The following is a 24,925-nucleotide window of genomic DNA, read 5'->3' as shown; positions in this document are numbered from 1 at the left end:
AGGTGTCATGCTTTGTATGAGAAACTATGGTGCTGTAAGGAGGAATTCAATGTAGTGCTATAGCAGGATGCTAACAAGGAGTTTTCCCTGTTGACCAAGTAGCTGGAAATAGTTATACCATGTCACTTATTGTCAGACTTGCATTCTGCAACAGACTGATGTATTTAGTAGGATCTGGGCCAGATGAAGATGGCCCTTGTTATCTTTCAGATGTGGTTTGACAGATCTTTTGTACCACTTCAGAAACATTTGAGAAGTTTTATTCTCCATGATGAAGAGAGAGCAAGCCAGACAGATATGCAGAGGCCATAGAATTTTAAAATTGTCTGCACTTTCTTTTACAGATCTGAAGAAAACCCTTGCTGTGTTATTAGATAACATTTTGCAGCGCATTGGCAAGTTGGAGTCGAAGGTGGACAATCTTGTTGTCAATGGCACCGGAACAAACTCAACCAACTCCACCACAGCTGTTCCCAGCTTGGTTGCACTTGAGAAAATTAATGTGGCAGGTAAAAATATCAATTCTCTGCCCTGATATGGAGTCACACCCTGCTTTGGACCAAGAAGAGAATAAAGGAGAGCAGTGGTTCTTACTGGAACCCACATAATATAAATTCTATAAACTTAGCATGGCCATTGTAAAGAGAAGTCTAAATTTATTTTTTAATAGCAGATGTTAAAATGCTTTTTATAGTTTTATCATGATGCATAATATTTGGTAGTTTCTGTGACACATTTGCTCTTAATGAGCTGCTGGAATTCACTTGTAAAGAGAAGATTCATAGCATGGATTAAATGAAATATAGAGGTTATTTGAGAAGCACATGCCTTTTAGAGTTCATTCCTCCTCCATACTCCCATCAGACAATTTTGAAAGTCTGTTACATATAATAGGTTCTCTCCTCCCTGTTGTTTAAAAAAAAAAAAAAGGGCCGGGCGCGGTGGCTCAAGCCTGTAATCCCAGCACTTTGGGAGGCCGAGACGGGCGGATCACGAGGTCAGGAGATCGAGACCATCCTGGCTAACACGGTGAAACCCCGTCTCTACTAAAAAATACAAAAAACTAGCCGGGCGAGGTGGCGGGCGCCTGTAGTCCCAGCTACTCGGGAGGCTGAGGCAGGAGAATGGCGTAAACCCGGGAGGCGGAGCTTGCAGTGAGCCGAGATCGCGCCACTGCACTCCAGCCTGGGTGACAGAGCCAGACTCCGTCTCAAAAAAAAAAAAAAAAAAAAAAAAAAAAGCCACCATTGCAGAAAATGCCTCCTATGTATATATGGAGAAATAGAAATTATGGAAATGGCTTTTAGGAGATAAATGGCCCCTGCCTAATCCTAGGCGGATTCTGTAGCCACTCATGTACACCACCATGCGGTTCCCACTGGAAGGCATTTTGTTTTGCCCCTTCTGGAAACTGGAATATTGGATGAGAGAAGGAAAATTGACTAAAAACAACACCCAAATTATATGCAGCATGTTGTTGCCTACAGCTCACATTAGAACCCTCCCTCCAAGTCCCCCACCACCATCACACTGCTCTGAGGTCAGCCTCTGGGTCTTTGTGCTTGAGCCAGGACTGCTCTTGTTAGGGTGACCACGATTTTCTGGGGAACCAGGACAAAGTGAAGAGCCTGAAGATTAGGATTCAGTGGTTTGGGTGAATGGTTGTGAACAAGCTGTCTATACTTTTGGTGGGTGGTACCCAAACTCTGGTTAATAGATAAAGTAAGTAACTAGGTTACTTTTGACATCAGTTCCTGCTTTAAAAAAAATCTTGTTTTATATACTTTAAGCTTATTTATTTCCCTTTCCCTTTTGCTTGTAAAAATTCACACACTTAAGTGGGAGAGATTCTTTTCCTTTCCCACCTCGCAGTGTCAGAACATTTAATTGTTTTACATTATGCAGGCTGGTTGTTATTACCTTTTTAATGTTCTTTGCCCTTTAGCAAATTTTAAATTGCAAAATATATTTCTAATAATTCAAAGTATCCAACCAAAGTTATTAAAAATAACTTTTAATTACAACACTGAGGCAGTGTCATCTAGGCCATAAATCCTGTCTTCCTTGCAGTTTCCAACAGCTTCTGTAATTAGACAAGAGAACCTCCCACTGTGTTTAGCTGCTTATTAATAACTGGAACCATGCCTCTTCAGTCTCCACTTGCCACCCTTGTACCCAGTAGAAAACGCTACTGGAAAGGCTCTATCTGGTTCATCACTGTTTGGTGTCATATTTCTGGAGATGGAATGGAGTGTTCTGCCTTTAACTTTGCTGTTCCCCACTGCCTCTGAAGTCCTGTGGCTTGTGGGCCCCTATGAACACATCTCCTGTCATTCTTTCCCCCAAGGTGGGATCTTGCTGCCTCTGACTGTCCTGTTTGTTGCAAGGCTCACAGAGACTGCTACCTGGGCTTTAAGCTGCAGAGCACAGGGTAGTGGGTGCACCTCCAAGAAGGAAATGGGAAGGACTTGGTGACTACTTCTTTCAAATGAAATTTGGAAACATACCAGCCATATGTATTGAGCTAGTTTACCGCTTAACAAGTATCATGTTTTCTAAGCCAATGGCTCTGAGTGGGACTCCTCTAAATGTGCCACTGGTGCTGTGTTTTTAATAATAATTTAAAGAACCAGAGTGTTGTGTTTTTTGTTTTTTTTTTCCTTTTTGGGAAATCGGAGCAAATTTAGAGTTACGCATTTAATGAATAACCTCATTCGCATGTCTTTTCATCTTTCAGGTATGTGTGGGACACAGTCCGTACCATCATGATTTTTACTGGGTAATTAGGAAAAGAATACACATGCATAAAATGACACAAACCATAGTTGCTATAAAGTAGGGGTGACTCAGAAAAAAATTTGGAGGCAGGGAAGGAGAGGAAACTAACATTTAGTAGCTGTCCAGTAAATACAAGTTCCTCTTCCTGACCCTCCAGTGTACATGATTTTACTTAATCTTCTTAGCACCTCTCAGAAGTGTTTTCATAGGTTTTGTTGAGTTTAAGTGCTTGGGAATGGGTAACTGTTGGTACTGGAGTCCGCTGAGCTATGCTTAAGATCTGCTAGTGCTATGTAGAGAAGAGATTCTGAGTGTTAGCTCCATCTCTCCTTCCATTTGTAAATTATCATAAAGGCATGCGTCTGTAAAAAGGTGCTACCATTTTCTTACCTAGAAGAGAGCTGCCAGTTTCCTAGATTTAATCATCTGTCTCATCAGGTGATTTCTCTGTCTCAGGGTCTGCTCTCAGGCTGATGTTTGCAAAAGCTGGTCCGTGTGTGTGTGTGTGCGCGTGTGCACGCACGCATGCATGCTTGCAGAGGCATCCCTTTCATAGACACTGTCTTGGTCAGAGTGGATATAGATATGCTGGGCAGCCTTCTTCATTTCCCCCAGAAGGTGGGTAGTCCTTTGTATCTTGTCAGTCAACCACATATTTTTAAAAAACGGTTTGCCATGTCTATAGAGTACCAGAAAGAAGGACGAGGACTTAAGTGAACAGTTCTCATTTATGGGCAGCCCTTCCTTGCTTTTCTGCCCTCTCTCTGATCCATGACCATGCTGGTGTCTTCAGACCCCTCTGTCAACCTGAGTTGTGGGAGTTCAGTTTTATGGGGTTCCAGTCCTTGCTGAGTGAAGTTTTTCTCTCTCCCTTCCTGAATGGAGACATGTGGTAATTGCTCAGAAATGTTCTCCCTGGTGTGTCTTTACTGCTGACTCTGGTGTCTTATTGCTCACTGATGTTTCTGATTGCTTATTGTTGTGTCTTATTGCTTGCTGATATATCTTCTGGTTGGCTATAAACTGTCTCTAAATTGGGTACCATAGCAATTGAAGAAGGATTCCCTAAATTTAAATTTATTTTCTTTAAAGGGATGGCTCTGTGTGTGTGTGTGTGTGTGTGTGTGTGTGTGTGTGTGTCTCATTTTCTGTGTCTAGCTGTGTGCTGTGTAGCTTTTATCCAGTATGGCTTATCTTCACAAATTTATCACTGAGGGATTTTTTTAATGTGAAAGTAAATTTGCCCCTAGAGAAATTTAGTTGGAAATGAACTTTATTAAAATCAAGAAATCAGATTGAACTGGATTTTTGAGCTCTGTTTGTCTTATTGGAGAGAAAGGGGACTCAAAGGAATGAAAAAGTGGATTTTTAAAATCCCCACCCTTCCACCAATCACACAGTAAATAAATTTCTCCGTATTTACTTTCTGAAAGGGTTTGAAAGGCCTTCATCAAAATTCTCTCCTTTTAGAATGCTGCTTTCAATTTGAGAAAGACCCATTCTGTCTTCAGTTTTGTGATCTTAAATGAGGAAGTAGAGTGAATAGGATTGGATCTGTGGTTCTTTGCCATCTACCTGAAATGGGGAAAAGGTAAAAAGTGTACATATCTGATAATGAAAGTGCTTGCCTTCTAAGGACTGAGACAGTATCTGATTTATCTTTGTTCTGCCTATAGTGTCTTGATTGTAGCCTTACCTGTTGAGGATAATTCAGTAAATATTGCTCACATGGATTGGTTTCTATCGGAGGGAACAGCATTTGGTTTCATCACCCAGAGGAGTTTCTTACGGTTCGTCTTCTCCATTTACATTTGTGGTGATTTGCCTGGAAGTCGGACTTGGTAATTCATTTCCATAGTTCTCAGATCTTAAGACACCACCTAAGAGTGGGACTGCCTTTTTTGTTGGTCAGGACTGAACTTCCCATTGATGGTTCTGGAATGTGGAGGCTTCATAGGATGTGATAGTTACAATTCTACATTGTGATATTTTAGAGGACAACAACATTGTGCAGCCTCTAATAAATGTGCATGTGTACACATTTATTTATACTCTCAATATTGAGTTGTCATCCAACGTCAGCTGAATAACTAGTCAGTGTTGACTGTTCCCTAAAAGCCAAAACCATAATGATAGCATCCACGTAGTGTTGTGATGACTTAATAATTGCGAGGTCACTTGGGAAGCAGAATCACAAAATCAAAGGTACAGGTATAACTCAAGCGACTGTTTCCTGGTATTTAGTCCAAATTGAACTTCGGCAACCCTGCATTTTTTCCAAAGTCAGTAGCAATATGGAACACTTTCCAGTATTTGGGGTTGAAGTGCAATGTATTTGAATTTGGAAGCTGTTCTTAAAAACAGCAACTATTATTATTATTATTATTATTGTTACCACCATTTGAAAGTTGAAAATGAAAAATGTCCCTGCTGAGTTCTAGGGCTTGCATTTGGAAGTGCAGTTTTCCCCCTTTGTGCTGCTAATGGACCTTGACATTTAGTTGCACCCGTGCTGTTTCCTTGTATGTGTACCTGTGTTACCAGTTTGTGTTGAAGTAATACCTGAAGTGTCCCAGCTCCAACCCTGGGCAGTAGCTCAGCAGATGACTTTCCCAGGGTCAGATATTGGCATGTCAGTGAGATCCCAGATGCTACTGAGAGATGGGAGAGAGATGAGATTGCAGGTGCTTTCCTATTAAGTTGAGCAAGAAGCAGATATGTTCTGTCTATTTACCTGTCATTTTCTGTTTTGTTATTTGCAATGGTAACAATAAATGTGTGGACCCTTGTCAGAAGCTATTCTTTTGGTATCTTTACAGAAAAATGCTTGTCTTTGTTGGTATGGTTTTCACTTTGTGTGGTCAAGGATATTTTGATTTTTATTTGGAAGAAGAAAAACATAGTTCAGAAGTGATGCTAATCTTTGAGGAAGTGTATCTATAGCAGTGATTAACAGCTGTGGGTGATTTTGCCCCCAGGGGACACATGGCAATGTCGGGAGACATTATGGTTGTCACAAATGAAGAGGTGCTTTTTTCTTTCTTTCTTTTTTTTTTTTTTTTTTGAAACAGTGGCTCACTCTGTCGCTCAGGCCAGAATGCAGTGGCACCATCACAGCTCTCTGCAACCTCGACTTTCCATGTCCCCACCCCCTGGCACCTCAACCTTCTGAGTAGCTGGGACTACAGGCAATGTGCCATCATGCCTGGCTAATTCTTTTTTCTTATTTTTCATAGAGAATGGGGGGTCTTGCTAGGTTGCCCAGGCTGGTTGGGCTCCTAGGCTCAAACGATCCTCCTGCCTCAGCCTTCCAAAGTGCTGGGATTATAGGCATGAGTTGCTGTGACCAGCCTATTTACTTCTAATAAATGAAGACGGGAGATGCTGTAAAAAGCATCCTACAATATATAAGACATTGCCCACAATAGAAGTATCCAGCCCCAAATGTCAATTGTGGCAGGTTTGTGAAATTCTGATCTATAAGATACTGTTAGAATCTGGTGCCAGCAGATATTTTCACCTATGGTTAGTGCAGAAAGATGCCTGAGACACTGAAGTTTCCTGATAGGCCAGCTGAGACCTAAAGTTCCTTTCACTTTTGCTAGCAAGGCTGTTCACAAGCCCTGCTCCCACTGCCCTCTAACCTCTACCTCATTTAGCTTTGCCACTGGTCTAGGAGGCCTCCAAAGAAAGAGATTTTAGAAACTCCCAGAAGACTATTGTAGGCTCTTGACCTTAAGGAGCTTCTTTCCTGGCCCACAGTGTGCTTTTGGCAATGTGCATTTTACTTCTGCTTCTATAGAAGGTAATTATTTCTTCTCATGAAAGAGCCACTAATTCCAGATAACAATGATACAAAGTAGTCTTAGAGAATGGGTTTAAATTGCAGAACGTTTTAGAAGAAATTCTTTGTTATTTTAAGCAAAGTATATAATTATCAAGATATAAGAGAGTAAATTAAATAAGTTAAAGAAAACAAGACATGTCCCCAAAGATCTACTTTACATCAGAAAATACCCTTCACAGCATACTTGGAGCAGTATTGAAGACAATGAGACTAGAGAGTTAATTGGGATTTGTGAAGCATTTTCAGTGTTAAATGAAGGAGTTTCTATTTTGTTCCCTGGGGGGTGGCAGTTGATGAGAGGTTTAAAGTAGGAGGATGAATAGGTGTGAGGTCTGTGTTTCCAGAGAATAATTACTGGCCATGTGGAGTGAGATGCATATGAAGAGGGAGAGAGACTGCAGTTAATCTCCAGTTAGGAGAATGCCCTGGATTAGACACGTTCCTTCGGCCCGGGAGAAGGAGAATTTGAGACCCATGTTAGGGTGAAGCTGGTGTGATGGGGACACGGACAGACTGTGGGAAAGCGCAAGGGAGAAATTGTCATAATGATTTCCAAGGGTGTAGCTTGAAGGATAACTGGGTGACTCATTATTGAGGAAACAACCCAGCAGAGAGACAAGGTTCCATGAGGACTGTAGCCGCAAGCCATTTATTTCAGAATATCGGCTTAAAGGCAGTTGAAACTTTGGTGCTAGTGTTGAGGGGATGAGGGACAATGAAAGGCAGCATCTGTGGAACCAGACTGGCCTGGTTCAAATACTCGCTCCACCACTTCATAGCAGTGTGACTTTGGGTAAGTTTCTTAACCTTCCTCTGGCTGAGTTTCCCCATTTTTAAAATGGGAGAAATAATAGTAGTGCCCATTTCACAGTATTGTTAGGAGGTATATTAATCCATTTTCATACTGCTGTAAAGATACTACCTGAGACTGGGTAATTTATAAAGAAAGGAGGTTTTACTGACAGAGTTCCACGTGACTAGGGAGGTGTCAGGAAACTTAAATCATAGTGGAAGGGGAAGGAAGGCACGTCTTACATGGCAACAGGAGAGAGTGAACGAGAGAGCAAAGAAGTGCCACACTTTAAAATCATCTCCTCTCCCGAGAACTCGCTACCATGAGAATAGCATGAGGGAAACTGCCCCCATAATCCATTCATCTCCCACCAGCTCCCTCCTCTGACATGGGATTAAAATTCGAGATGGGATTTGGGTAGGGACACAGAGCCAAACCACGTCAGGAGGATTAGGTAAGACCGATAATGTACTTAGAAACATGCCTGGCATAAAGTCGGTACTGTATGAGCATTTGTTAATTACAGTTTAAAAGTTACATATTTGGAATATTGACATAAAAATGGAACACTGTAGTGACTACTTATTTGGATATCACCACTAGTCGTGAAATTAATATTTGTGTAGCGCTTTATAGATTAGGAAATAATTTTGTATATAGTATTTCACTGGAACACTTTAAATTTGAAGTTGCCAAATTAATCTTTTTGTGCTTCTGTTGTCAATATTTGGCTCATCACGAAATTCATGTTTTGTCAATAATCTCTTGGTTGCAAGAGGCCAACTACCTAGCTTATATTAACTTAAACTAAAAGGGAACTTGGGGCTCATGTCATTTAAAAGTTTGTAGGATGCTATGAGAAATTCAGACACGGGAACCATCTTCAGGAACCTCAGCTGTGTCCTCTCAGGTATTGGATATTGTCAGAAGCCATTCTTTTGGTGTGTTTGCCGAAAATTCTTGTCATTGTTGGTATAGTTTTCACTCTGTTGTCAAGAGGGTTTTGCTTTTTATCATTAAGAAGAAAATATTGGGAGGCCGAGACGGGCGGATCACGAGGTCAGGAGATTGAGACCATCCTGGCTAACAAGGTGAAACCCCATCTCTACTAAAAAATACAAAAAACTAGCCGGGCAAGGTGGAGGGTGCCTGTAGTCCCAGCTACTCGGGAGGCTGAGGCAGGAGAATGGCGTAAACCCAGGAGGCGGAGTTTGCAGTGAGCTGAGATCCGGCCACTGCACTCCAGCCTGGGCGACAGAGTGAGATTCCATCTCAAAAAAAAAAAAAAAGAAGAAGAAGAAAATATAGTTCAGAAGTGATGCTATCCTTCAAGGCTATGTTAATATGTTGTGTCTTTTATTTTACCTTCATTCTTAAGCCATCTTTGCCTGGTGGGGGCAGAGATGGATAGTCCCAAGGAGGCTCTAGGTTTTAGTTTTCAGTCACAGATGACTGTGCTGCTTTCCAGGAGGTTTTGGCAACTCTCTAGAGCAGGGTTATGATTGGTTTGGCCTGGCCTCTATGCCTGTTTATGATACAGTCAGAGTGACCAGTATCATGTTCCATCCTGATTGGCTAGGCCTGGGTCACATGGGTCACCCCTGGGAATTAATGGTATAGGAGAGGGGTCCATGAAGAGATTCCAGACGAGCAGATAAAATGCGTATGGCTACTAGAGACCCTGGTCATGTCATGGTTTGGCTTTCTGAAGCTATCCTAAACCTGACTCAAGCTTTTCTCTCCTTAAGTGTTTGGAGGGCAAAGCCTCAGGTCTGCTAACTTTCTACCTCCATTTTAAGCACTACTGTGGCCGCATGTGCCTCAGCCCCACTTGGAACGAGCCCAAACCCCTGCCTGCAGTTTATTCATGCTCTTATACACTTAACATGTTTTTGTCCACAGCCTGGCATGCTTCTGTTGTTCTGGCTGATTCTTCTTTATCATCTTTTTCAAGTCTCATCTGAAGCTCTGTCTCCCTAAGACTTGCTTGATGCCCCTCACACCCCAGAGGTTTGTGGTGTCCTTGCCTTGTATTCATATCATGTGTGTCCTTGGACTTTTCCACTCTTTGCTTGTCTTCACAGCCAGTCTGTAAGCTCCTCAAAGGCATGGGTGGGATCTTATGTTTTTCTTTTCAGTTTAGTTTTGAGCTTGCAGTCTGGCAAATCACAGGTTTTATCAATAAATGTCCAGCTGTTTACACTCCTCCCTTTCCTGAATACACTCCTGCTGGCCAGCCACTGTGTTCTGGAACCTTTGCCATGACACTGATGGCCATGCTTTCACTTCTAGATCACCATTTCTGCCACTCCTGTGCTTTGACAGCTCCCTGAATGCTTTTGGAATTCTCAGAAGCACCTGGAAAGTTTACTGTTAAATTGTTAAGACCGGAAAGCCTTTGCTTCACTTCACTTTTGAAAACTGAGATTCCATAATAAGAACTTATTTTGTGTTTCTTAGTGGCTAATTATAAAAATATAAGTAGGATTTAAAAAATTCAGGCCACCTCCACTCCCTGAGAGGTTGCTCTGAAGGAATAGTTCTTGCAGAAAAGAAACAGGGACCCAGAACTTCTAATTCTGTTAGACTAATTACTGACCCTTCAAGGAATACATGGCTTGTTTCATTTCAAAAAGGGAGGATATCTATATCCCTGTTGGGAATACTGTTCCTCCCCAGCCACTTGATGGGGGAAAACTCAGTAACATACACTGCAGGATTGTCCTGGGGACCTTCAAAGTGCCTCTGCTCAGGGTTGTTCTTTGCATTGGTGATGGGACACGCTGAAATTAGACTTGTTTGTTTTAATCAGAAGGCGACAGATCCCACTTGCCTAATTTGGCTTAATGAGGTATGTGTATACAGTTGTGATATCAGCTTACATATGGTATTGATTCAATAGACATTCCACGGCTACAGCATAGCATATGCTTTCTCAGATAGTCCCTTGTCTGTGCTGTTTCATCCTTTACCTGTTTTCACTGACAAGTATTTCAACAAACTCACTGTAGAGCCTGACATTTTAAAATTTAGAAAAATACTTGGAATAAAGCTGATTTGGTGAGACATGGAAGACAGGTATCTGACTCCATGTTTTTGAAAAGGTTTTGTAGGTTTGAAGATTTCTGGGGTTTTGAGAGATTTTCCTTTAAGCTGTGCTTTTGGCTTTGCATATCCACAGCTTCTAAAATTAGGCAGCCTAAATAAAAATCAGTTGCTAGTTTTTGTTTTTCCCTTCTCGCTCACATCCCAGAAAAAGAAGAGAGAAAGCAATGCGGGGTGAAGATGGTTTGAAATTCTTTGGGTTTAGAAAGGACAGAAAGAGGGATTCAATTAGAGATGTGACTAAGAAGGGCTGAACTGCCCTACAGTTCAGGACAGCAGAAATAATCTTCATTTCACAGCCTCCTTTTTCTGTCCTTATTTTACCCTTGAACGTTCAGCAAGTCTCACGTGTGGGATCACGAACCCCAAATCCACTTATGTCAAGGGGAGGGCCCATGGCGTAGACAGAGCCAGCCGAGGACGACGTGTCTGGGATTGACGGAGCATTATAAACTGCATTTTGATTTGCATTGTCAGAGTTGGACGGCTGCACTCTTAGCTGGTTTTAAGCTGTCTTGAAGTTTGTTGGAGAGGTTTTCTAGTCGACGTTTATTGTGGAAACTTCCTTTACCTTGGTGCAGCTAGAGATGGGCTCTTGAACCAGAGACAAGTAGACATCCAGTGGAAGGACCTGTGCTAATGTTTTCCCCCACTGGGGGACTTAATTAAACAGCAGCCATAGGATTATGGGACCCTTGGATAAACCCAGTCAGTTTCCTCATTGATAAAATGAGAATAAGAACCTGTGCCATGGTATTGTTGCTAGGAGTACGAGTTTACACATGGAACGCACTCAAGCTGCTGGGCACAAAATAAGAGCTCAGTAAGTTTTGGCTATTGGTTCTTACACTTCTTAAGTGTCCAACTCAGGTTTTCACTCCTGGGCCAGGCATGTAGCAGATGGTCAGTGCTTGATAGGCATGTAAACTACCCATTCCCAGTGTTGCATTTTATACAGAAAACCAGACCTTGTGAAAGGGCTGTCCAGAAGCTACTTGGCAGTCACAGCCTGGACCTGGTCTTTGGCATCAGACATTTTTGAGCAGAACTCTGGGTCCACTTGCATACTTGCTGTTAGCATTTTATTATATTTACCATTGCTGAGCCTCCGATTTATGCTCTGTGCAATGGTGATAGTGACACCAACACTGTCCTCATGGTGAGGATGCAATGAGATGATGCATATTGAGATCCTGGTCCAACATCTTCTCCCTGTGACCTACCTACTGACCTTGCCCTCTGTGATTAATACCCTGTTAGAAAGGAGTAGTCACAGACATAACATGGCAAACACTGATGTATCTTTTATCCAACCTACGCTGACTGCATGATGCCAGGTCTGTGTCAGGCAGTGGAAAGGCAGCTGGGTAGGAAACTAGGGCTCCTTTTGGGAATGTTGAGTTCACCGTCTACTGGAGGAGAATGACTGAGCGTATTGGCTGTGCTCCTATCTTTTTTGACCCTCAACTTGTAGCTGCTTTCACCTCAGTCCAAGAGAACCTGTTGGCTTTGCCTGACCTTTTGGTCTTGGAAATGACCTTCACACTCTATAGCCATCTCAGGATAGGGATAGCAATGACATACAGCAACTGGCACAGAAGGAATTTTCTCCTGTCACAAGGCAGAAGTTGTATGGCTCCTGTGCTACTTGTCACAGCAAACTTAAGCAGATCCAGAAGCTGCCTGACCCTTTACTGTACCTTCCCACTCCAAAATAGGGAGGGAAACTCCTGTGCGGGAGTGCTCAGCTCTCAAGGGAAGACAGTCATTAACCTGTCTAAACTCTATGTTAATAGAACCTTCTTGATAATTGCTTTCATTAAGTGTGGTTAATGTGAACAGTACAAGTTATAGCAAGATTTGCAGAAGAACAAAGTAAATATTTAAGACTTTATTTCAGGGTGCAGTTGGGTCGAGGCAAAGAGAAGATTAGTAGAAGCTATATCTGATAGTATCTGACATTGAAACACAGTGAACCTCTTGGCAGAAGTGCCAGTCATTTCTCATCAGTGGTTCACAGAATCCTAACTCTGGGGAGGCAGATGGGTGTCTCCTGGAGATAGTTGTGAGTTCAGGTTTTCTCCTTTCGCTTCTGGCCTCTAGTCAGACATGAATGACATGGTGATGAAGATAAACTGCCTTCCCTCTACCACCCAGGAATGCAGTGAGGATTAAGAAGGTGGCTTTTAGCCTGTGGCTATGCCACATGGCGAAGGATGGTTGTTCCCTGAGGGCAGAAGGCCATTATTAGCAACTGGCCAGGAAAGCTCCTGAGTTGGGCAGGAGTGTGTGCCATGCCGGGCTTGAGTGTACAGCACTGTCAAACCAGGCACCTGGGGATTAATTTAGCATGGGTTTTCATGCCTCCAGGCTACCAGTGACCATACAGCCGTCATCTCTACCTTTGAGTTGATGTGTATAACTGAATAATAGTGGTGTGTTTTCAAAAGGAAACGCTTGAAAAATAGTGCTTCTATAGTACAAGGAGGGATGCTCTGCTGAAAATCTGGAACTTACAGCTAAGCAAAAAGATGAAAATACAAAGCAGCTGTTATTCTACCACCCAGAGATTGATTGATTTGTTTCTTTACTAACAGATGTGGCAAGTGCCTGTTCTGTGCCAGGCACTGTCTAGACACTGGAGATAGTGATGAGCAAAACCAAGTCTCTTCTTTCTGGAGATTACACTCCAGCAGTGAAGGCAGGTGGTAAACAAATACATAAACACATCTGGTGAAAAATGCTTGAGGAACAGCAAAGTAGGGTAAGGAATTAGCAAAGGAAGCGGATGCTGTTTCAGGTTTGGGGCTTGTCAAGAAAGCCTCTCTGGAGAGAGACTGAGCAGAGACCCATATTATTGAGGGAGGGAGGCCTGGGACTCTCCGGCCAGCTGCCAGAAGGATCAGTCTGTACAACAACCCAGGACATATTCTTCCCAGGTGTGTTTAAGAACCACTGTTGGGCCCTTTTAATTCTAATGCAGCAGGTGGCCTATTAAAACCAAAACCAAAACCAAAAAAAAAAAAAAAAAAAAACCCCATAAAAGGACCTTTTACTGTATCATCTGTCGTTTATGTCTCTGCTAGGCTCAAACTGGACTTTTGAAAGAGCAGTGTTGGAAGCACGGAAAGGTCTGGATGTGTTAATGCATTGGTTCAACATGTGATTAGACCTGTGTGCGTACTACAGACTCAGGCTGCTGGGGTTCAAGTCTGAGTTCCACAGTGGTGCAACTGTAGTGAAGTCATTTAGAGAGGTTAAGTCTCAGTTCTCTCATCTGTACAGCAGAAACTAGCTTATGGGGCCACATGAGAAAGTGTCTGTGGAGGGTTGGCACATGGTAAGTGCTCAGTAATTATTGGCTGTTGCTATAATTAACCAAATGTGGTTTTGGCAGATGATTTTAAAAGGGTCTGTATGTGCCTTTATTCCATAAATTTTTAACCAAAACTAAGGAGCCTCGAAAATTATGTTAGAGGCACCAAATGGGGAGTAGGTTCTAGTCATTCATCAAAGAAGGAGCTAAATAAAATCAAGATTTAACAGAAGGATCACACATTTGGGGTAGGGTTTGGAGTTTCAGTCATGAAGTGGGTGCACAGTTTATAGGGTTCAACTTGTTGTCTCTAGGTGCCTGTCTCTATTCACATTTAAAGCCATTGTTGAGGAATGTAGTATCTTTTTTACAGAAACTGTTCTCAGTTTGGGGAATGTGAGTGTGTGGCTTTGAGGCTTCAGAATCCCACTGTAAAGTTGTCATTGGTCTTCATGGTTATTTATGAGGCTTGGCCTAAACTGGGTCCTGTTCTTAACAGGAGAATGATACAGTTTCCCTTGGCCACTGGGTCCTTTCTCTGTGGTGCACGGATACATCGCTGCAGCAGGCTCTCTGAGGAATCTGTGACTGGCCAGCAACTGGAGTTGAGAGTGTAAACCTGCCACAGATTGAGGAATTCCAGGCTACGGACCGTGCGCCCTAGTGAAGAAATGTAGGGCTGGGGCTCAGGAGGCTGGAATTAAGCCCACTGCTGACAGAACTGATGCTGAGATCCTCGGCAAATCGCCTTATCTTTGTTTCCTCTTTCAGATCCAGAGACTCATGAGCTTTTATAAGTGGAAAAGATTTAGATGTTCTAACATTTCCCCCAAATGGGAGACTGCAACTTTCCAAAATCCTTGGTGGATGGTTCTCCAGATTTATCTCAACAATTCGAGTGCTGGAACTTTTAGCTGCCATACTGTTCAACTTTAGTGGGCCACATTTACATGGCCTGTGTCAGGGGTCAACAAACTATGGCCCATGGGCCAAATCTAGTCCACTACCAGAATTTATAAATAAAGTTTTATTAGAACACAAAACTTTCCCATATGTTTACTTATTGTCTCTGGCTGCTTTCATGCTACAACTGCAGAATTTAGTAGTTGTAAAGGAGACCATATGGCCCACAAAGTTGAAAATACTTTCTATCTGGCTTTTTACAGAAAAAATTTGCCAACCCCTGGCCTAAATGAACAGTGCTCTCTCTGGAATGCAATACGTAGTCTGCATGCAACCCTGCGTGCTAAACGTATTAGATTTGTAGAGTGTTCATAAAATAGAGAAAAAAAAAAGCGCCACTGTTTATTGAGAGATCGCTGTGTCCCAGGCACAAATAATAACTTTAAAATACTTTATTAGTTCTTTCCTCAGAGCAAACCTGCAGAACAGTTATCTCAACTTAATAGAGTATCAGGGTAGGAGATGATGTGTAATCTGCCCAAAATGGTGGCAGTCTGAGGCAGGGTTTAGAACCTGGCTGGTGCATCTCTAATGTGCCCATTTAAAGATGCTGCCACTGCTGGGACAATGGCATTTCATTGTGTATCACACCAGAAGGTTACATGTGGCATTTTTAAAGATGAAAATAGTTTAAGGCTCAAGAATGGAAGATAATCTAAGAGTCCACACCTTTCTGGTCATTTGGATATTGTAAATGTTTCAGGTGTTAAGCATACTGAATTTTGTGAGTTTTGATTTTTTTTGTTTTGGTCTTCTTTTTGCTATTGTGTATTGATTGCCCTTTGATTTTCTTCTTTACCATTCTATATTTTAAATGAAGACATTGTCTCTAGAGAAATATCTAGAATTGTTTTCCAATACTTTTTCTGCTTTAAAAATTCACTTTTTATAGTGCTTGATAAGGCCAAGTTAATGTAGGAAATTTGGAAAATACAGAAAAGAATAAGGAAAAACAAAGTCTTGTAATCCTGTTTTCTCGAGCACTTGACGGCTTTTTTTCTGTGCATATATTGTATAAATATTATTGTACTCTTTGTTTCAAAGTCTTGATTTTTAAGGGAGCATTCTCTTTATTCTTCCAAAGCTTTGTTTTTAAATAACTACATAATATTAACTAGGTTCTCAATTTTTGTTTTTCCTTTATTCTACAAATATTATTGTGATAAACGTAAATCTTTGCATTATTCTCTTGGGAGAGTTTCTTAGAAACAGAATGGCTAGGTCTAAGGGCATAAGCCCTTTTAAAGTTTAATATTTATTTCTATCAAATTAGTACACATATGTAATTTTAAAGTATAAATTTAAAGGTCAAATAGTATAAGACTGTAACAAAAATCTGTCTTCTGCTATATACTTCATTTCTTCCTACCCCTGACTTTTGTTCCTAAAACACAAATACTTTTTTTTTTTTTTTTTTTTTTTTTGAGACGGAGTCTCACTCTGTCGCCCAGGCTGGAGTGCAGTGGTGTGTGATCTCGGCTCACTGCAACCTCCGCCTCCCGGGTTCACGCCATTCTCCTGCCTGAGCCTCCTGAGTAGCTGGGACTACAGGCGCCCGCCACCACGCCCGGCTAATTTTTTTAGTATTTTTAGTACAGACGGGGTTTCACCGTGTTAGCCAGGATGGTCTCGATCTCCTGACCTCATGATCCACCCGCCTTGGCCTCCCAAAGTGCTGGGATTACAGGCGTGAGCCACCACGTCTGGCCAAACACAAATACTTCTAACTCTTGTTTCTTCCGGTAATATATTTTCATATTTCTCCATAACATGTTTATGTTGCTTTTTCTTATCTTGTACTTTTTGAGGTTATCTACTGATTTTCTGTTATGGAAGATGGGAATTTAGCTCTCTGACACTGCCACCATTGCCAGCAGCCCCTCAACCACACGGCTGCTCTCTGTTTTCCAGAATCAGAATGTCCTAAATATTTGTTGGGGTTAAATTAGTGGTCAGTGCTTACTCTATAAGGACACTGTTTAGCCACCTACTAAAATAAAATAGGGTGATAGTAAATTGCCTTTCTAATACATCTTTCTGTTTTTCCCAAAGTTAATAATTTACTTCATATGTTTGCATTGTTTTGATTAATTAGGACAATATTTACTAATTGCTTTCTGTGTGCCAAGCCACACATCAGTGAACAAAACAAAAAAAATTCTTACCCTTACCAAAATTCAGCCCTAAACATTCCATCAGAGAACCCTTCTTACTGTGGCCCACAGATCAAATAGTTTAGCATGCTTTTATTCCGTAGTCATCTTCCTGATGCTTTCTGCCCTCCTGCTACAAGCTGGCCTGGCTGTGTCCTGGGCCTGCTGTACAGTTGTCGTAGGACTGACTGTTTCCAAAGCCCCTTTCCCCTCTTTGGTGCTGGATCTCTTATTTCTTAGATTCCACATTTTCTTCTTTGTTGGTTTCTTGCCTCATCCTGTAGTAGTTTTCTGAGAGAAGAAGGTAAATGGAGGGGCAATCATGAGATTTCTTTCTTTCTTTCTTTCTTTCTTTTTTTTTTTTGATGGAGTCTCACTAGGCTGGAGTACAGTGGCGCAGTCTCGACTCACTGCAACCTCTGCCTGTTGGGTTCAAGCAATTCTCCTGCCTCAGCCTCCCAAGTAGCTGAGATTACAGGCACCTGGCTAATTTTTGTATTTTTAGTAGAGATGGGGTTTTGCCATGTTGGCCAGGCTAGTCTTGAACTCCTGACCTCAAGTGATCTGCCTGCCTCGGCCTCCCAAAGTGCTGAGATTACAGGCATGAGCCACCATGCCCAACTGAGGTTTCTTAAATTTTGGAAAATGTCTTTATTCTGCCTTCCCACTTTTGAATGATACATTCATTGCATATAAAATTCTAGGTTTGAACTTTTTTTTCCCCTAAACAGTGTGAAGATCTTGTTCCTTTGACTTTTGGTTTTCAGAGTCATTTTTGCGAAGTCCAGAGGCATTATCACACCTAGATGTGACTTTTGGCCTGGAAGCTGGTGGGATTTGCTTCTAACTTGTATTCAGATGTTTCCTATGCCTGGTGTGAAGCACATTTCATCCTTGTTCTGACTCTTCTGTGACATCTTTCTTGTCCGGGAAATTTTTGTGAACTGTTTATTCAGTAGTCTCATCTCCCCACAGTCTTTCTTCTAGAACTCACTGGGTAGATTGTGCACATCGGGGCTCTATTCCTACCCCTTCTCTCATATCACTTTTCTGTCATTTTATCCTCTGTACATCTTATGGCTGTATTTTCTGTAAGATTTTCACAACTTTACATCCAGCTCATCTCCTGAATTTAATTCTTCTATTTTAGTCTGCTTTCCAAGAGTTCTTGTTCTCTCAAGGTCGTTTAAAAAACAAAAATCCTATTGTTGCTCTGATTTCATGAATCATTATTCTTCGCTCATCTGTCAGGTATTATCTTTTAAAAATATTGTTAAATCATTTTCTGTTGTATGTATTATCTGAGAGTTTTTTCCTTTTCCTCTTTCAGTTTGAGTTCACTTTTTTTTCTTATGTGTGAGAATTTTTTCTCACATATCTGGTAATCTGTAGTGCTGTTTCATATTTGAGGGCGAGGTTGGCTGTGAGTGAGGGCTGGCAGCTGCTGGGCCACCTCCTAGGGAACCATAGATGATGTTGGACCCTAAATGTCTATTTCAGTCTTTTCTCTCTCTGGTTAGTTTCCTCATAGATGGGTCCTTCAGCCTTCTGCCCAGGGGCTGCCAGAACTTTGCTTCAAAGCTAAGAGACCGGGACCTTTTAAAATTTGTAGTAGAGACCTCACTTCCTTTTCTCTACCCTCTCCACTGTTCTGAGTCTAGAGCCTTTTTTTGTTCAATCTCTGTAGAGAGTAAGCCTTTGCTATTTATAGCTGAAAGGCTCTTGTATAAGCTTCTTAAGACTTGATAGACATTACAAGTTATACTCTGATCAATAATGTATGAATATTCCTGTCTTACATCCTCTGTGTAAATACTTGGTATTTTCCTTTGAAAAATTCGCCAGTATGATAAATGGAAAATGATACATTACATATGTTTCTTTGATTGTTAGAGAGGTTGGATGTTTTCCATATTTTTTATGGTATTTGTATATTTTGTGAATTTTCTGTTGATGTCTTTCTTTGGTTTGTATTCTCAAGTGCTTACTGAAGTTTGAATTCTCTTGCTGGTGTCTGGAAGCAAAGACCTCCTTTGTTTTTGCTGGTTTGGCATGATTTTGTCTCCCTGACATGGCTCTGGTGGTTTCTTGTGAGGGTGGAGGCACCTGAAACACATTAATGGGCACATGATAGACATTGCCTATCAAATGGCTCCACATCAGTTCCACAAAAAATCTAAATGGCCATTCAAGACCTGTTTCTGCCTCTTTCAAGTTCCTGTAGGAATTAGATCAGTAGTTGGCAAATGACGGCCTGTAGGCCAAAATCTAGCCCAGTCTGTAAATAAAGTCATACTGGAACACAGCCGTGCTCCTTTGTTGACATGTTGCCGTGTTGCCTGTGGCTGCTTTCACATCATAATATCAGAAATTGAGTAGTTGATATAGAGACCATGTGGGAAGCAAATCTAGAATATTTACCATCTAGCTCTTTAAAGGAAAAAAAAAAAAAAATTCAATCCCTGAAGTAGGTGTTTGTTTGTTTGGTGGTTGATACATATAAGTATTTGCAAAGGTTTATGGAAATTGGTGGTTCATTGTTCTTATGGATAACAACTAATAAGCATGAGTGTCATGCCTTCTGCAAAAAACAATAAATGACAGTGGCAGTCATCCTCCTTCAGATGATATGAGTGTAATGCCTGCATCAGCCTATCTTCCTGTGAATTCCCCAGATAACTGGTTTCCAGAAATATTGCTGTTGTAGCCATGCTTTCCCCTGACGGCCACCCATTCCCCTTCCCACTCTTCTCCCTCTCCCCTACTCCCACACCTTCTGCAAATATTAGATGTACAAAATGGGCTTTACCTGCTCAAACCTCTCATTGTCACTGTTTTCACAGCATTGCAAAACACATTACATTAAAAAACAAACCAGCTGGTGGAAGCCAGTGGTTAGCACCTAGAAGGTGAAAGACTTGGCGCATGTTTAAACTGCCAGTCTTTTGGGGGTGTGTTTCATCTCCCTTGTCTCTAGGGCCCCATTCTTTTTCCTGTGGCATCTCTACATCCCCCTGTGTGGCCATCACATCCATCCTCTTCAGGACTCAGACTTACTCCTCAAGGGCTCTGCTTGCCCTGTGGGTTGGGCACCCCAGTTTGCCGGTCTCTCCTTCTCTTCCCACATGCCCTTTGCTTGGCAGGACTGCTCTTCTACTCCATGGACCTGTCTTGCTCCCTCTGACTTTGAGAAGGCAAACCTTGTGGGGCTGCATGTTCTTGGGGAATACTTTTCTCTTCCAGGGTGCTGATCTCTCTTCTTTGACCCTTCTTAAGTCCTTGCCAATACTGCCCCGGTAGTGGCCCAGGCACAAAGCCATCCTGCCAGTCTCCTGTGTGCTACCTGAGTCCGCGGAACACTATGCGTTGTGTGCGTGTAGATATTGAGGGACTTTGGTGTGGTTGTAGTGCTCTGCCAAAAGTTGTCAGCATGGCAGGCCTGACACTGCTGTCTTTAGAAAGGTCTGCTTGCAAGACTAACCATGGACTAGCATCTGAGAATTTGGATCTTGGAAATCCAGTTTCCTACCATACCCTGATAAGAGTGACTGACTATGCTTCAACCATTTGTACCACCAATATGGTTTATGCTGAACACCTGCATTCCAAGTCTGGAATCTTGGCACATGTTAGGTGCAGTGACCAACACTCAGTAAGACACGGACTCTCTAAAGAGCTTCCTTGGTAGACCACATTTGTCGTCACAGCTCGTTGCCGGAGGAATTAAGCATGCTCTATTTGACTCCACTGGGAGAGGACTCTTGGAAGCTTGTGCCTGGTCTCTGGATGTTGCCCCATGTATATTTTTCCTTTCCTGATCTTGCTTTGTCTCTTTTTGCTATAATAAATCTCAACTGTTAGTACATATTCGTGAGTATGTACTGTGAGTATATATGCTGAGTGCTATGAGTCCTCCTAGCAAATCAGAGAATTTGGGAGTGGTCCTGGGGACCCACACCTGAGACCAAGGACTTCTCAGAGCGGGAGAGCTTTCCAGGTCATGCAGATTCAAGGCAGACTGTGAGGTATTTGATAGTCCTAGTCGTGTGTTCTCTTGTGCATCCCATCTTTCCAAAAGTGCACACTTGAAACAGATGGTTTTGAGAAGAGCTGCTTCTACCAGCTCGATCTTGGCCACTTGTTGCATTGTTGTGCGTTCTTAGTTTTGCTACTTTTACCATTTCTGGCCAAAGCTGTCACTTTTAAAAATTACTCCATGGATGTTGCCTAGTAAGAGCCACTCAGCAGTCTCTGGGGCCTTTGTGGGGAATTAAAGTAGATGATAGGTTGAGGCCAGTTATACTTACTGTGCTGCAAATTGGGGACTGATGGTCTACTTGTCCTCTTCCTTTCTTATACTCTCCTTCCTGTGTCTTTTCCACATGCAAACTTGAAGTATGGCTTCCTGTCTTTAGTCATTTCATATAGTTTGGTTTGTACTATCTTTGGTCATAGAAATTGTTCTTCTAAAACCTCTCCAGATCATCCTTTATTTCTGCGTTGGACATGCAGCCTCCATGGCTGGTTTTACTTTACAAGGGGTGCTCCCTCTGAAAACAGCACTGGCAGGATGGCCAAGCAGAGTTGATTGTTGTGACCAAGGGGCTTGCTGATCCTGTGGCTTTATCTCTATCTGGTGTCTGCTATGAGTAGAGAAACATGGGAGAGATTGAGCTGCAAAGCAAAGCCAGTTTCTCCAGTGCTTTACAGTTGTGTTTTAAAAAAATTTTAAAAAACATGGCAGAACACTTCTCTCAGATGAGCCATGCAGAGGGAATCCACTTGATCAGATTGGCTATATGGAGTTGGAGAATAAATTATGTGACTCAATAACTGCTTATTGCATGTCTTCTAGGTGCCAGAAACGTAATGCAAAACAAAATACACAAAAATACCTCACTTCAGAGAGCTTATGTTCTAGCAAGGGAGACTGGCCATAGACAGTTGACATATAATGTCAAGGAGTGAGAAATCTTATTTAGAAACACACACACACACACACACACACACACACACACCATAAAGCAAGGTTAGAAGAGAAAATTGCCTGGGAAAAAAGTTGAAGGTGTGTAGTGGACTGAATGTTTGTGTCCTCTCCAAATACATATGTTGAGATCCTAACCCCCAAGGCCATGGGGTTAGAAGGTGTGGGACCTTTGGGAGGTGGTTAGGTCATGAGGGGAGAGCCTTCATGAATGAGATTATTGCCCTTAGAAGAAAGACACCAGAGCTTGTTTTTTCTCTCTGTTCTTGTCTGTGTGAGGATACAAGGAGAAGACGGCTATTAGCTAACCAGGAAGAGGGTCCTCTCCAGACATTGAATCTTCCCACATGTTGATCTTAGAATTTTAGTCCCAGAATTATGAGAAATAAATGAGAAATAAAGTAAAAGTCTGTGGTAATTTGTTATAGCAGCCCAGACTGCCTAAGACAAGGTACATTTAGGATGGGGAAGGCCTCTGAAGGAGTGATGTTTGAACCAAAATATAAATGAAGTGACCACTACCTGGAAAAGCATTCATGACAAGGAACAGCAGGGAGAGTATCCAGGACATGAGAAGTTCCTTAGCATGTTCATAGGGCAAAGTGAGGTCAGTGTGGCTGGCGTGCAGTGAATGAGGGCAAGAAGCATATGAACTGAGGTTGAGAGCTCTGTAAGGCAAGCTAAGGTCACTCATTTGATACTGTGAGAATATGTTTAAGTGTGATAACAGCTGCTATGACTACTTGCTTAGTCAGTTTTCCCTAGAAGCTTATAAAGTTTGGGCCCTGCTAGAATCTTTTGATGTTTTACATTTGGTCACTCAGGTGGCATTAAGTATAGGGCTTCGTCTCTTCCTTTATATCAGCAGTCATAGAATCTGGTTCATTCTGGAACTTTCCGTGACTGTTTCTCTAGAAGGTGTCCCTCTCAAACTCATTCACTCAGTGGTTCTGTCAGGCCTGGTTGGCATATATGATTATACCTTTTTTTTTTTTTTTGTCTAGAGATGGGCATTTCTAATTTTTAGAAGGATTGGGCCCACTGATAAATTTAAAATAAAAGGAAACATTTCTTTATCTTGCAAGATAAATGTTGCCTAATTCAGTGAATATCATGGCAGTAGTGTGTGGTTTTCAGATTGTGTCTGGGTTCTCAGAACTGAGTGTACCTCAGGGAAGGTATTTACTGATTAATAGAGAGCAACTGGAATTGAGAGACAGGAAAACACATCCTGAGACCCAATGCCTTTTACTCAGTGCTGACTCTGCTTCACATATAGCGTCTCATTTAATCCTCACAAGTCTCTCCTCTTCTGGAGGAGGTCAGTGAAGGTCAAAGAGGAGTGGTTTGATTCAGGTGCCTCACTTCACAGGTGGAACAACTGTCTTCAGTTGGACGGGGTGCATTGGGTAAAAGGAGAACTGCTTTCTGTTGCCGGGTCTGCTGCTAACTGAAGGTTTAAAAGTGGGGATAAAGCCAGGTTCTGGTTTCTTTATTTGTGAAATTAGGAGCTTTGGATTTTCCTTAAGGTCTTCAACTTCTGTGATTTTCATGCAATTCAGGTTTATTTCCTCCTATCCCTCACCTTTTCCCTGCCAGTCATTACTGGGTGTGGTGGTGTTTTGTTTGTCTTGTTTGTTTTTCCCGTTAGGATCTACCTTCATTTGTGTTCTTTGCCTTGAGCCACACCTGGTGTTAACACTCTGAGCAGGGGTAGCTGTTGTAACCAGTGACTGTGCTGTAGACTCTCAACTATATACAGAGGATCTTTATCAAAGCATGTTATGTGACTTGCTGTTCTTGCAGCTCTTTGAAACCCCCTGCAGTTGAGCCACATACCTGTGATAAGAATAAGCAGGTACTCAATAGGCCAGGCTTCAAGGTGGGGTCTCCAAATGGATATCAAATGGAGGTCATGGACCTTCACAGATGGGTGCCTGGCATAGGGCAAATCCATTGTTGTCACTGGGAAAAATAGCTAGCAAGCATGCCTCCAGGGAGTGTGGGTCCTTAACACATGGAAGGTACCTTCACACATGAAAGGTAGCCTATTCTCATTTCATTACAATTCATTTTGGGTATCACTGTGCACCCTTGCTTCTCTTGCATGCTTTTATAACATGTATATGATAATGAGCATTAGTACTCAGTGAATGGAAAATGTGAACATTGAAAATGGATGGTAGATTCATTAAATTGGAAATGAATACATTATCAGTGGGCACTTGTTTCCAGGCACTAGGCTGGTTACTCGTGCTGTGATTTTAGTATATGTATGTGATGGAAATAACATTTAAGCCCACCGATGTTAAGAGTAAGTGCTTTACTCCCTTCTTTTTCTTCCCCCTCAAAAATTTTTTTATTTTTATTTTTTTGAGACAGGGTCAAACTGTCACCTACACTGGAGTGTAGTGGTGCAATCTGGGTTCATTGCAACCTCTGCCCACCAGGCTCAAGTGATCCTCCCACCTCAGCCTCCTGAGTAGCTGGGGCTATAGGTATACACCACCACGCCTGGCTAATTTTTGTATTTTTTGTAGAGATGAGATTTCACAATGTTGCCCAGGCTGGTCTCAAACTCCTGAGCTCAAGCGATCTACCCGTCTCAACCTCCAAAAGTGCTTCCTTGCTTTAAATTGAAAAGCCAAGTTTGAAAACTATAGATTTTGATAGCGGCCAAACTCCTTGAGTCTGCAGTTGGCTAACACCATGATGTGTGATGGCTCCCAGGTCTGTGACTATGGCTTTGCTAGAATGAAGTGAGACCATCTCCTCTCCTCATACAGAAGTATGTGGAGGATGTGAAACAGAGTAGGGAAGTAGGAAGGCTGGACCACATGCTAAGCAGGTAACTTGTCCCCTTTGTTCGTTGGCTTCCCAGATTCCTCGTGGTTGTTTTAGGTGGACCTAGAAAAGATTGCCTCACGGAGCACTGCATGTTCAGTATAAAGATGTATCACTTTTCTTATAGCCTCAAATCTTTTCC

The 24,925-nt window shown here is 42.0% G+C and overlaps 2 protein-coding genes across 3 annotated transcripts in view; both read left to right on the top strand.

Annotated features, from left to right (window-relative positions):
* The window catches only part of RAB3GAP1 (RAB3 GTPase activating protein catalytic subunit 1), a 1,043,110-nt gene that overhangs the window by 130,180 nt on the left and 888,005 nt on the right, over nucleotides 1-24,925 (top strand). The window lies entirely within an intron of this gene.
* Nucleotides 1-24,925, top strand: part of MGAT5 (alpha-1,6-mannosylglycoprotein 6-beta-N-acetylglucosaminyltransferase) — a 338,870-nt gene that overhangs the window by 145,284 nt on the left and 168,661 nt on the right. For both annotated transcript variants that reach the window (XM_050750979.1, XM_050750980.1), the window contains exon 3: nucleotides 345-509. In XM_050750979.1, the coding sequence (XP_050606936.1) occupies nucleotides 345-509 (165 nt within the window). The remainder of the gene's footprint in view (nucleotides 1-344; nucleotides 510-24,925) is intronic.

This window comes from Macaca thibetana, chromosome 12 (assembly GCF_024542745.1).
Source record: "Macaca thibetana thibetana isolate TM-01 chromosome 12, ASM2454274v1, whole genome shotgun sequence".
In the NCBI taxonomy this organism is placed as follows: Eukaryota; Metazoa; Chordata; class Mammalia; order Primates; family Cercopithecidae; genus Macaca; species Macaca thibetana.
This window is presented reverse-complemented; position numbering and strand designations above follow the sequence as displayed.